This window comes from Anoplopoma fimbria, chromosome 14 (assembly GCF_027596085.1).
Source record: "Anoplopoma fimbria isolate UVic2021 breed Golden Eagle Sablefish chromosome 14, Afim_UVic_2022, whole genome shotgun sequence".
NCBI lineage: Eukaryota > Metazoa > Chordata > Actinopteri > Perciformes > Anoplopomatidae > Anoplopoma > Anoplopoma fimbria.
Genome location: NC_072462.1, coordinates 4,422,351 through 4,436,069, shown reverse-complemented (window position 1 = coordinate 4,436,069; position 13,719 = coordinate 4,422,351). Strand labels below are relative to the sequence as shown.

General features: G+C 41.3%; 1 protein-coding gene across 1 annotated transcript; it reads left to right on the top strand.

Annotated features, from left to right (window-relative positions):
• Positions 1-124: 124 nt before the first annotated feature.
• On the top strand, positions 125-12,509 carry LOC129102756 (rhotekin-like). The gene is made up of 12 exons (XM_054613025.1): positions 125-142; positions 2,020-2,219; positions 2,709-2,755; positions 2,838-2,891; positions 3,097-3,214; positions 3,300-3,542; positions 3,644-3,738; positions 3,836-3,942; positions 4,042-4,170; positions 5,172-5,334; positions 11,199-11,297; positions 12,418-12,509. Exons 1-12 carry the CDS (start codon positions 125-127, stop codon positions 12,507-12,509), a joined length of 1,365 nt encoding a protein of 454 aa, XP_054469000.1.
• The last annotated feature ends 1,210 nt before the right edge of the window (positions 12,510-13,719 follow it).

Sequence of the window (13,719 nt, the reverse complement as noted above, 5' to 3'; positions counted from 1 at the left end):
TCCGTCCACAGGTCCACTCCAACACTCAGTCAGTCAGCTGTGAGATTAGCTGCTCCACTCACTTAACCGCCTGCTGACTGCACAGAGGCTGCAGCAGACCTCTGAGGCTCTGCAGAGAGGGAACATGGGCGATAACACCCAGGTAAGTGAGAAAAGTTTATTTACAGTATGTACCAAATGTACTTTTTCTTTGTTTACAGGTAATTGTCATTTTACATGGATGTATCTGCAGATCAAAAATCTCAAATGATTTGTGTTTCGTTAACAGATGTTATGTACTGTGTTTCTGTGAAAGAAAGTTGATGACAAATAATCAACAGTTTCCAGTATGATCTATGAACTATTTGAAAGGTATTGTAATATAATACAAATTAAACATTAACACTTTTTGCTAAATCAGTTGACAGAAATACAGGTTATGTAATTATTTAGGATCAGAGCAAAATCACAATTTATGACCATGGCTTAGGCTCAAAAGAACATGACTGAATTATGCAAAAACCTTCTGATCCCTAAAGCTGTACTTCACCTCACACTTATGGCATGTGAAAATATAGTCAACCTCCAAAAACTGTGCCCAATTAAGCAACCGGTAACTCTATGTAACACCGGCTTGTATGCCAATTGGAAAATGTTATGTTGCCTTAGAAGAATCACCTGAAGCGTATCAACTCACTGATTTGTTCATTCAGAAGAAACCACATTGTATATAGGTGTATGTCTAATAACAAATCTAGCGTAATCGCATATACATGGTTATTTCTACAGGCTCTTAATCGTCATGACAACACATTTTAAAGGCCACATAAAACGGCACTCTAAACAAGAGACTGAAAAAATCGTGCTTTGGAAGACTTTTCCGATTGCTACATGCATGTTATTGTTTTTTTTTTTCCACTATTCAAAGAATATCTACATCTGTTGTTACCAAAAAAGACAAAGGGGTATTATAGTCTATTGTGAGGAACTACATTTCAGCAACAGACGCCTTGTCATTGCTCACCTCAAATGAGTTAAGTCTTTGGGCTCTAACAGCTGGACCACATCCAGGGATAAAGTGATCCCTGGATGTGGTCGGGACTCTTATGTCACAGGCCTGCGTCAGTGTGTTTGCAGCCTGTTACCAGAAGGATCAGCAGGGTGTGTGAAAGTTACAAGGCCGACAATAGTGACTACCACTTTAATTTACTGTGCTATTCATTCGTTTTACTGTCTGTATAACAGCTCGAAATTGGAATTACTAACCACACACATAAATCACATTATGACACATCCAATAAGCAGTCTACACCCTTTAAGCGACTCCTCCACGAGGCTGTGCTTAGGCACCGTTGTGCTTTGGGCTAAACGGTGACGTCAGCATGCTAACATGCTCACAGTGTTAACATGCTGATGTTCAGCAGGTGTGATGTTTACCATCTCAGGTTTGCGTGTAGGTATGCACTTAAGATAAAGTAGAGCCGAGGCTGATGGGAACGTCATTCGTTTTGCGAGAGCATTTGAGAGGGCACATTTTTTTGCTTGATGAAGGCGTATAGATAAGTCGGGAGATCAACTTCGTGATTAAAATTCAACCTTAGACGAACATGAATTCTTTTACAAAATGTAATGGCCAATCCATCCAATAGTGGTCAAAACATTTCTCTAAAAATAACATGGTAAAGAAGTCAGAGGTCAGGATGAATTGTCATGGTTCCTAGACAATAAAGCGCAAACCCTTCAAGATGTTGAGCTATTTTAGTGGATAAATGAAGACTTGCTGGTTGTGTCAGATAAAATATCATTGTATCACTCCGTACAAAGACGCATGTCAATCCATCCAATAGTTGTTGAGAGATTTCAGTCTGGGCCAGTGTGGCCAGTGATGCTTTGACTGTTTGACTCTTCTGTTCATGGACAGCAGCTAATTCTCAGTACCAGCCTCCAAATATTCTAAGCTTTTTTTAGTCAAAAGAATATGAATACTGATAGTTTTGATTAAAAGAAAACCCTTTTTTTCCTCCCACTTATCTCTGACAGGACGAAGAGGTGCTGAAGCAGATCGAGAGGGAGGTGCGAATGCGGGAGGGGGCCAGCAAGCTCCTGGCAGCCTGTTCCAGGAGAGAGCAGGCCCTGGAGGCCTCCAAGAGTCTGCTCACCTGCAACGCCCGCATCCTGGCCCTGCTCAGCCAACTGCAGAAGATGAGGAAGGCTCAAATACTGCAGAGAGTGGGACGCAGGTCAGATGGAGTGCAATGATGTATTGTATGAGTGGATAAACAGACAGACAATAGATCTATTATCAGTGCAGAGAGATACAAGACTGTTCTGCAGTTGTATTGCAGAGTAGAAGTGTTTGTGGACATTGCCATGCCTCCTATCGGCCACTAGAGGTCAGACAAGTTCACTTTTTCAAACCCTGGAGTCCCTAAATTCCCCAAACAAGCCTTTGTTTATGCGGATTAACCTGATTAATGAATGTGTTTATAATGTAAATGTGAACGTAACATTACACATATGCATACTGAGTTTACAAGCACAAGCTATGTATGTAATAATGGATACTGGGGGCACTTAAGGTTTTAATTAAATGCGATTCAGTAGAATACAAATGTTCAGCTTTGTTAAGATTGCATAATAGATGTATTGGTTCTACTCTATTCTGTACATGACTATATGGTATGTGTAGCAGTTGAACAGATGATCTAATGATACCTATTGTGCTGCAGGCCATCTGAAGATGTTTTGCCATGTCTGGGAAAAATATCCCTTTCAGGTGGGTGTTAACGAAATATCTTGCCACAAATTTGTAAAAAAAAAATAGCTTGAACCTGACTTTCTAATTTTTTACTCTGTAGACCTGCGAATCCCACTGATGTGGAAGGACTCGGAGTACTTCAAAAACAAAGGAGGTAAGTCAGGATGTTGTTGTAAAGGGAACTGATTGCAATGAATGAGGCTTTGTTGACCTCACTATAATTCCTTATCCTTTTGCCAGATATCATTTTGGTAAAAGTTTATTAAAGTGCACTGAAAAGACCTGCATGATTGTACGTCATTAGGGGAAATAAATATGTTTTAAGACCTTCAGAATCAGTTGCAGTTTTTTACTTGCAGAGCTGCAGCGCTGTGCTGTTTTCTGCCTGCTTCAGTGTGGCACAGAGATCCATGACACTGATCTGGTGATGGTGGACAGGACTTTAACCGACATTTGTTTTGAAGGCACTATCATATTGTAAGTCACTTGTTTAAGAGGTTCAGTTTTTGTCCCATCCCACTTAAAAGACATTTCATTTGTCCTTTGTAAAAATGTGTTTAAGCAGCAAAGAGGTAGGTCCAGATTTCCAGCTTCGTGTTGAGCTGTACAGCAGCTGTGTGGTCGAGTATTTCTCCCCGGGGGCTATAGGACCCAGGAGAGTGAGCTGTCTGGGGGCCACAGTGGGATCCTCCTCTGGGAAAAAGATCCGTGCTGCGTTCGAGTCTGCAGCTGTTTGTGGATCCAGTGGAGGAAACTCAGGACCTGGAAGTGTGCTGCCGCCTTTATCCCCTGACCTGTCAGCACTGTGAGGATGACAGTTCCCCCTGAAATGCACTATATATTTATATTTAATATTTTCATAACTCAATGTCACCTTGATTTTTTCCCAATGCTTTCTATCTGAAGGGGTCTCAAGTATAACCTGCTGGCTCACACAACACTGAGAATCGAACACGTCCAGGAAGGTTTCAAGACGCATGATTTGTCTCTAGCAGCAACAGGTGAGTTTTAAATCCTCTCTTCTTCTTGTTTCCTCTCCTCTTTTTGTCTCCTCCTCTCCTCCTGTAAATTAATCCCTGATCTGTTTGTTTTTTCTAGAGGATAATCCATTCTGGTTGCCTCTGTATGGCAGTATGTGCTGCTGCCTAGTAGCTCAGCCTCTGTGCATGATTCATCCAATCATAAGTGGCCAGCTGGAGGTTAAGGTGACTTTATTTTCATATATTGTCCTGCTTTGTGATTATTTTTATTATTATATCCACCTTATTATTCACTGTATCAAATTACTCCATGTTCTCTTTCAGCTTGGAGAAGACCTTAATTGCTGTGAAAATGTCTATGGCGTCCTCAGGGGCCAAAATCTTCTCTGCTATAAGAATGAAGAAGACCTGGAGTCTGAGGAGAAGCCATTACTAGTAATCCCCATCAGAAAGGTTGGTTCTAAATGAGCAAAGTGTTAGGAATAAATAGATGGATTCATTTACACTATTGCCCATGTTGATTATAATAACAAGCCGAGGCTAGAAAAATACACTGAATTAATGAAACATGAGAGGAAACCTGCTGTAATGGTGTATATTTTAAGATTGGAACATTTTGTTCACTTTTAACCGTTTAAACTGTGGAATGTAATATTTCCAAAATATTTTACAATTGTTTCTACAATCCTAAAGTACTTAAACTTAATTTAGGTGTTTTCATTTTATGCTAGTTTGTACTTTTACTCTTTCTCATCCCATTTATCTATCAGACAGTTGAAGTAACAAGTTACAACGTTTACATTGCATCATTGGAAAGGTTTATAGAGTGAGACACAATTGTTATTGTTCTACTTTTTGGCTAGTGTACAAATGTTTCAGATGTTTCAGACTTGGTGGCTTTGAGTTCCCCTCTAAACCGCTCAGATTATGTCATTTAAAAAAACTCAAAGAGGTAAAATGATCAAATATTTTGCAAAACAGCCAAGAAAAGCCCAAAACTTAATAATACAGATTTGTATTACAGAACTTTCTATTTCCTTCCTTCCTGTCGCATTGACCCAGATTTACCTTGTGACCTGTTGAATGAGGTCTGACCCCTACTGTAGGTTAAGAAAATGCAATAAAAAGTAAAATAGTCTGTATTGTAGGGTCTTATTTAAATGTACTCCTACACCGGCTATATGTATGTAAAAGTATGTTTTTGTCAGCAGCACATTTGCTATGAGCTTCAGTCAAACTGCAGTTAAAGCTGTTGAGTCATTTTTTCATTAGACAAGTAAGCTATTAGTATCTCAGTTGGCAATTTGTATCATCAAAAACACACCTTTAGTACTTCAACATGTGTATCAGAAAAAAATCCAACCAGATTATCAGAATAATTGGCTGTGAAAGTTATTAGTAAATATTTTATTAATTAATTATATTTTAATAATTGTGTTGTTTTGTTCTGACAGGATAGTGTTGTCTGCGTGTCAGAGAGCGACCCAGCCCATTGCCAGAGTATATGTATCAGCACAAAACATCATGGAGAGGATGTGACCTATACGCTGACCACGCACACACCTGAAGACGGGAAGCGTTGGAACGAGGCCATCAGCCAACACGTCTTCAACATGAGTAAGGCCTCCATTAATAAAACTGAACTGTGGCTAATCCCCAGCTACAAGCAACAATGTGCGAATTTAGGCCACCATCCAAGAAAGAAGCTGTTTGCCTTGGTGTCACCATTAATGATGAAGTGCTTTGTCACGCCCTGACTTTGAGTGGTCCTGCCCAGAACAGCATGTGCACTTCAAGGAGTCAACTATTTTTTACAATTAGAGATCTTCCAAAGTTACACTGCATAGTCTCCTACATTTGTTATTATTAGATGCATAATTATAGGTACACTAATGTAGTAACCAGTTGGACGTGCCTGGAAAACCTCTAAAGGGAGGCGTCCAGGAGGCATCCTGATCAGATGCCCGAGCCACCTCAGCTGGCCCCTTTCGACGCGAAGGAGCAGCAGCTCTACTCCGAGCTCCCTCCGGATGTCTGAGCTCCTCACCCTATCTCTAAGGCTGAGCCCAGCCACCCTACGAAGGAAGCTCATTTCGGCCGCTTGTATTCGCGATCTCATTCTTTCGGTCACTACCCAAAGCTCATGACCATAGGTGAGGGTTGGAACGTAGATGGACTGGTAAATCGAGAGCTTTGCCTTTCGGCTCAGCTCCTTCTTCACCAAAACGGTCCGGTACAACGCCCGCATCACTGCTGACGCTGCACCGAACCGCCTGTCCATCTCCCGCTCCATTTTACCCTCACTCGTGAATAAGATCCCGAGATACTTGAACTCCCTCGCTTGGGGCAGTGACTCACTCCCAACCCAGAGGGTGCAATCCACCGTTTTCCGGAAGAGAACCATGGCCTCAGACTTGGAGGTACTGACTCTCATCCCGACCGCTTCACACTCGGCTGTGAACCGCCCCAGTGCGTGCTGGAGGTCACGTTCTGAAGAAGCCAACAGAACCACATCATCTGCAAAAAGCAGGGATGCGATTCTGAGGTCCCCAAACCGGAAACTCTCCTCCCCCCGGCTGCACCTTGAAATCCTGTCCATGAAAATCACAAACAGGATTGGTGACAATGGGCAGCCCTGGCGGAGGCCAACACGCACTGGGAACCAGCTCGACTTTGTGCCGAGTATCCGGACACAGCTCTCACTTTGGTCATACAAGGACCGAATGGCTCGTAGTAACGAACCAGGTACCCCATATTCCCGCAGTACCCCCACAGGACTCCCCGAGGGACACGGTCGAAGGCCTTCTCCAAGTCCACAAAACACATGCAGACTGGATGAGCAAACTCCCATGCACCCTCCAATAGACCTGCAAGGGTAAAGAGCTGGTCCGCTGTTCCACGTCCAGGACGGAATCCACATTGCTCCTCCTGAATCTGAGGTTCGACAATCGGTCGGAGCCTCCTTTCCAGCACCCTGGAGTAAACTTTCCCGGGGAGGCTGAGCAGTGTGATACCCCTATAATTGGAGCACACTCTCCGGTCCCCCTTTTTGAAAATGGGAACCACCACCCCGGTCTGCCACTCCACAGGCACTGTACCCGACTTCCACACGACAGTGAAGAGACGTGTCAACCAAGACAGCCCAACAATGTCCAGAGCCTTTAGCACCTCCGGTCGAATCTCATCCACTCCTGGCGCTTTGCCGCTGAAGAGCTTTTTAACTACCTCAACGACCTCCGCCAAGCATATGGACGAGACTTCCCCTGAGTCTTCAGACTCTGCCTCTTCCACAGAGGACGTGTTGGTCGGGTTCAGGAGTTCCTCAAAGTGTTCTTTCCACCGCTCGACAATATCCCCAGTCCGGGTCTGCAGTTCTCCCCCCTTGCTGAGCACAGCCTGAGAAAAGCCCTGTTTCCCCTTTCTGAGTCGTCTCACGGTTTGCCAGAACTTCCTTGAGGCCATTCGCAAGTCCTTCTCCATGGCCTCGCCGAACTCCTCCCACACCCGGGTTTTTGCCTCAGCAACCGCCGCAGCTGCAGCCCTTCTGGCCAACCGGTACCTGCCTGCTGATTCAGGAGACCCCTCGGCCAACCAAGCCTGAAAGGCCTCCTTCTTCAGCTTGACGGCCTCCTTCACCGCTGGTGTCCACCAGCGGGTTCTTGGATTGCCGCCACGACAGGCACCGATCGCCTTCCGACCACAACTCCTAGCAGCAGCTTCCACACTGGAGGATTTGAACATGGCCCTCTGGTGCAGTTTGAGTGCACAATTAAGAGACTAGCTCTATGAAGAATTTAACTACATTTAGGCTGCTCAAGTAAGTACAATTTTGAGGTACTTGTACTTTACTTGAGAATCTCCATTTTATGTAACTATTTTTACTTCTATTCAAATGCATGTCAGGGAGAAGTATTGTTCTTTTCAATCCACTACATTTATTTGACAATATTAGTTCCTAGCTACAGATTCACATTATATATATATGTATATATAACTCAACATAAACTTTGATGTATTTTTAAATAATATATAGTATAGTTATTTAGTCTATAAAGTAGTAAAGATTAGCTTCACCTTTACCAGTTGCAACATTCAAGTAATGAACACATAAATGCATCAATAATATAATATATATGAATAATATAGCTATTATTATTTTGAGATAAACCAGTCTGCGTAATGAGTAGCCTACTTTAACTTTTGGTACTTCAAAAATCCCTTGAGGAACTTTTAACTGGTTATGAAACAGTCTCAATGTAATACAGGTGCCTCTAAATTACCTACATACAATAGTCTATTACTATGTAGTTATTCGTAATGCTCCTTCAGCTCAGACTCAAACATTACCACTTTCGTCCACAGGGACCGCCAAAATCAACACAAATTATATAGGTAGATACTATGGCCGACATATCACCTGCTAGCTGCAGCTTCATATTTAGCATTAGACAGGAATGAGAGTTATCTATCTTCTCATCTAATTCTCAGCATCCACATGCAACAGAATACCTTTTAGCTCTTTGTGATGACCTTTTCATTGTAAAACACCAACTTTTAAATGGTGCCAGTGATGTAGAGCCTTCAGAGTTGCCTTTCCGGAAGAAATGACATTAACAATCTTGTCACCGTTCCACAGGCAGCACACACTTGCGTCATAAGAAGTGTCTACACCCGGGAATGGTTAGAGGGGATCTTCATTAGACTCTGTGTGTTTATTTTAAGAACACCTGCCGATACCTGCAGGACGTCATTCTTTTATGAGGCATTTCATGTAATCAATAGTGTGTCACAAAGGAAATATTTGTCTGATGTCTGACTGAGATAATGTTTACTGGTCTTTACTTCCTCGTCTTGTGAATATGACCAAAAAGTAACACTCTATTTATGTATAGGCGGTTAAATTATCATATTTTGTTATATATCTGTCTGTCTGTCTGGTTACATAGTTCGGTGACATACTAGTGTGGTAAAAGCTTAGTGACACCTCTAAAATCAGTCTCCATTGTTTCGGAGTCTAAATAAACTTCTATTAAATTGGCGACAGCTACAAGAAGTAGGACAGTAAATGTAGTTATACATATTTAAAGTTACGTTAAGGGGAAGTGGTGGTTTCCAAATTTTGATTATGGTGCACCCAAACATGATGATAAGGTCCTAGCCAGAATTTATTTTGCATGACCTAGTTTAATGACATTGACACATTCCAAAGTCTTCGACAGTGGTATGTCAGACAGGGGATGAGTTGTTTTTTTGTTTTTTCATGTTGCCTCCAAGCACCACCATAAGACAATGTGGCTGTAGTTTCATTCAATTTAAGTTTTACTTTTTCCACATACTTGATTCAACCCTGACCAAATTTTGCAGAGCATCAAATTTTGTGAAAAGTGGCAAAAAAGTAAACAGGAAAAAAAGGTTTTATTCTATTTTATAGCACGTTGGTGTCCTACAGAGCAGCTTTACATATTGGCTAATAATTCCCAGCGTCATATCTATACCTGTTCTTTGTGTAACTGATACAATCCCTGGCAGGCTTCCCATCCAACTGTGGCACTACAGCGCTGGATGAATAACCTGATTCATGAGGGATTAGCAGCCATACTTAAGAGTAATCCTACACCTGCAGAAGCTAAAACATAATATCACCTTACTAATCTATCATGCATGCATACAGTTGCTTATTTACACATCCAACAAACACAAAGCGACATAACCATTTATAACCACTATATTCAGCAGTTGATCACCATCTTTGTCTGTCTGCTGTTTGGTTCTGGGCAGGTTGTTCCTGCTGAGTTCCTGCTACAGTGGGTAGGACTACATTTTTTGCCAGGATGACACACACACACACACACACACACACACACACACACACACACACACACACACACACACACACACACACAGACTTACAAGGTGTAACCAATACCAGTGTCGCTTTCACAGCCTGTAAAAATGTCCTACATTGGTATCGGATGTTTCAGTGTTGTTGAACAAGCAAATACGATTGAGTAAGCAAACTGTGTGGATCCAAAAGACTGGTGCCAATTAGTTGTCATTGTGTTTAAATATGGCTGATACAATGAAATTGATAGCGTCTTTAAATGGTTGGTGGGAACTGAAGCGCATCAATGGCGTATCAAAAATCCCCAAACCAGTTTCTCTCGATCATGTTTCAAATCCTTGCCTGAAGTTTTGAGTAATGCCTCTGGTCAGGACTTGTAGCTTGGGACCTCAAACTGTTTTTTTTATTTTTCTCACTTGTTCTTTATTCTTAGTGCAAAGGAATCATTTATGCTTTGCCACATGGGTTAATTGCAATCACATGCATACAATGTCCTAATGCAATCTTGCAGCATAACTTTATGAGCATGTTTTGTGCTATAATGGTATTAGTGCAATTACGTTTTGTGAAATGTCTTGGAGACAGGTCAGCTAGAGGTTGCAAGAGATGTGCAATTTACCAACACGTTCTTTATTTGTCCGTGAATCTTTACATTGTGGAATACATCAACATTTACTTCACAGATACAGATGCATTTCTATGATTTCTCCAAGTCTCAGAGTACTTTAACCAAAGGTATGACCCTGGAGCTACATCTTTATGCCTCAGTGTGTTTCAGAGTATTAAGTTATGGAATAAATCTGCTTTAATAAGGCACTGTTTGCAGGGAGCAATTGCATTTTGTGTTATAGCCCCAATTTCTTTTCCCCCTTTGCTGTTGTTGTTGTACAGAGAAAACAGGCTTGTGTGTGTCAAAGCAATATAGTGTGAATAATAGGTGTATGTGTGATGTGTGCCACACCTTGGTTTGAACAATGCTCTGTTTGTTTGTCAGCAATCTTTAGTTTACCGTTTCTCATTTATCATAACACTTTGGAAAGAAATGATCTGTATATCCCAAATCCAAACTATCTAACCTTCCTCAGGCATTTACAAATGCACGGTCACAAATTACATGTGTGGAAACTAAATTGAAGTCATTTTTACTCATCAGCTATTTACCTCCTGCAAAGATCACTTATCTCATTTGACTGCAACTACATTCCCCTTTACAACGCTCCTTGTATGGGACCTTCTGGTTTGACCTCATCATCCTTGATATAAGATGGAATTGTATTATATTTACAGCCGTTTGCTTGCAGCACATATTCAACTTCCACTAATAGACACCAGCACAGCACATAAAGACAGTTCTGAGAATGAGGTCCTCAAGAATATAATAAGAACACGGAGAACGCTGGCATGTGCTCAAACGTTATTATCGCCTAGAGCTGCCTGGTATGTGGTATGGCAGGTATGACATTGTGTCTATAGCCTTCTATATTCCATGTTATCATCATGCTTTGAGACGCCAGCACCTTGTTAAAAAATTTTCACAGAATGATTAATTGCAGAGAGACAGAAGCTGATGTTAAAGTAACCGTCAAAAGCTTTGCCATTACCATGCTTTGGAAATCACTGCATATACTATTTGTTGCAGGCCAGTGGAAGCAGTGTTGTGATCACCTCATGAAGATTGAAACGCAGAGCTCCCGGAAAGCCATTCCAGTGAAGCAGGGATCGCTATACCATGAAATAGGTAGTGTGACACAAACAGACCCACTGCAATTCCAGTCCTTCAGATTGTTTTTGTTCATTTGTGTATGTATTTAAATCTATTAGCAGACTCTTGAATCTTGCTAAAGGTGGGTATTCAAACAAGTTTATTATATTTTATTTGGAGATGTGTCTAATTCCACCTGACAAATGTACTTTTGTGCACAAAAAAAGAGTTTTAATATTGCTTTTTCCCACCACTAAGTCTTGAGGGAAATATCTGTCTCTTGAACTGCTAAATGCTGCACAATGTTCACCAAGTAGTCACTTGCTGGTGCACTTACAGGTAGTATACTGTGGATTTTTTGGAGTTTTTTGCTCTTGCCATAAACTGAATTGATGAAAGCAGTGAAAGTGAACCAAAAAAGCAAAGTTGCTGGCCTTAAAACAAAAACAATGACATGAAATACATTAGTTCTTCAGAGTTAGGAAGGAATTGCAGAATTGACTGATATGTGATCCATTCTTAAAATAAAAAGGGATGACTATAGCTGCCCTCATGCAGACTTAATCTTCACTGTGAGTGACAACTCCAAGCGAAATTTGACAAATCTGACATGAATTTCCGTATCGTGTGGGGAAGAAAGAAAACTAATGGCTGCCTCAAACAGCAGGGAAGATGTGCCACGACTTGTAGCAAATCTGTCCGCTTTGACAACATAATGACCTGGAATGCAATGCCTTATTTGCACACCGTCACCCTTCATCTGCAAGTTGGAGTGAAGCCAGGGCTGAAAACAGAACAGGTTTGAGTAAATAGTGAGATCTAAAAGATAACTAATGCTGCCCAACAAAGAACGGGAACAATGTCTGAGGGAATAGTACATTGTTGCCACCACCTGCTGACAAAAACATCATGCAGATTGGAAAAAATTATATTATAATAGCACCCAATGTGTTTAAATGTTGTTGTTTTTTTAAAGAGAATTACAATCATTAAGACAGGCTGCAAGAAAGACAAAAACTCAGATAAGCAGCACACAAAAAAAAAATCCTGTCACAAACGGAGGTGTTTAAAACATTTGATATAGAGTTTTCTATCTTTGAAATGTAACATTTAAATGACCCCCTTTTGTCTTTTTTTTCTTGCTTGTCTTTTTCAGTAACACCCCCCTCTCCCGGTGAGGGTCTTGTGGTTCCGGATTTATCCGTTGAGATCCGCACTTTGCTCTCTTCCTACTACAAGGAAAGGTAGTCTTTCCTGCCACAGCAGACAATTCACATTTTTACAGCGGCATGAATTTCACAATCTTCGAATGGTCACTTGGACACAGTTAATCTCTTTGTTTGTTGTGACAGTCCAGCATGGTTTGCATTGTAACTGGAAACACCAGGACACGCTACTGACTCCGAGGCATGAAAATAAACACTGAGGTCACAAAATACGGGCAAAAATATATCTGTATAAATTTGACTCTCCCTGGGAAGACAAAACGTGTTGAGTGAAAAGCAAATTCCCACCATCATACTAAAACCATATGTGTATTTTGCATATTTTTCTGTCAACATGTCAATGGACAAAATATATCAACAACAGAGATATGTGAGAGATAAATTCTTAGTAATGATATCTGACAGTTCATTGAGGTTTCAGATCTTTTAAGTCCTTAAAGGTGCTATATTTGTTAGCATTCTCTATGTTGGATTCTATTATAGAGCTCTGATGTGATACAGGCTTTATGAGTTGTAATTACATATTATCATGTCTTGTTTGGTCAGTTGGTTCACTCATGGAAAAAGCAATAATGAACAATGACACAGGGCACAAACTGTTCTTTCATGCACCAATGAAGTCAGCAGTGACATGACCAAACACGGGACATCAGTGTCAAGCAAGATACATATCTCTTTGACTGAAACCCAGAATGATTCATTTACACAATGTGGTCTATGTCATCTCCAGCACCCCCGCGACCCTTAACTGGATAAGCGGTTACGGAAGATGGTCTATGTCATCAAACACTGACTGCTTTCCAGACAATTGTCAGACATGTCAGAATGGCAAAAAGTCTGCAAGTCTGCACGTAATGTGCTTCGGTGTCAGATGCCACCGATGATATAGTTCGACAGTGTGGCGGTTTGTGTGCAGAGATCAAGATGTCCAGGAGAACAGGTTGTATGGGAGATCTTGATAGTTAAGTAACAAGTTAAGAAGAGGACAAAGATTTTTACTTTGAATGCCTCAAGTGTGCGTTTTTGTTTTTTTCCAGCTGTCTGGAATGTTTGTTTTTATTCAGTATTCTAGGAATGAGTGAGACCTTTCTGCGTATTGTGTGCACGGCCATGTTGTATGCAGCGGTAGGTTAAACACCAGTTTGCTGCTGGTAACATTGCCTGGCTTGTCAGTGAAGAATGGCAGATGAGTCACCGCTGATTCTCTAACTGTCGCTGGTTTACATATACAT

What these genes read in the sequence shown, in the direction of transcription:
- LOC129102756 (XM_054613025.1), top strand. An exon ending in TTTGTCTCTAGCAGCAACAG is followed by an intron (nt 3,739 to 3,835) that starts GTGAGTTTTAAA and finishes TGTTTTTTCTAG; the next exon opens with AGGATAATCCATTCTGGTTG. An exon ending in GTGGCCAGCTGGAGGTTAAG is followed by an intron (nt 3,943 to 4,041) that starts GTGACTTTATTT and finishes GTTCTCTTTCAG; the next exon opens with CTTGGAGAAGACCTTAATTG.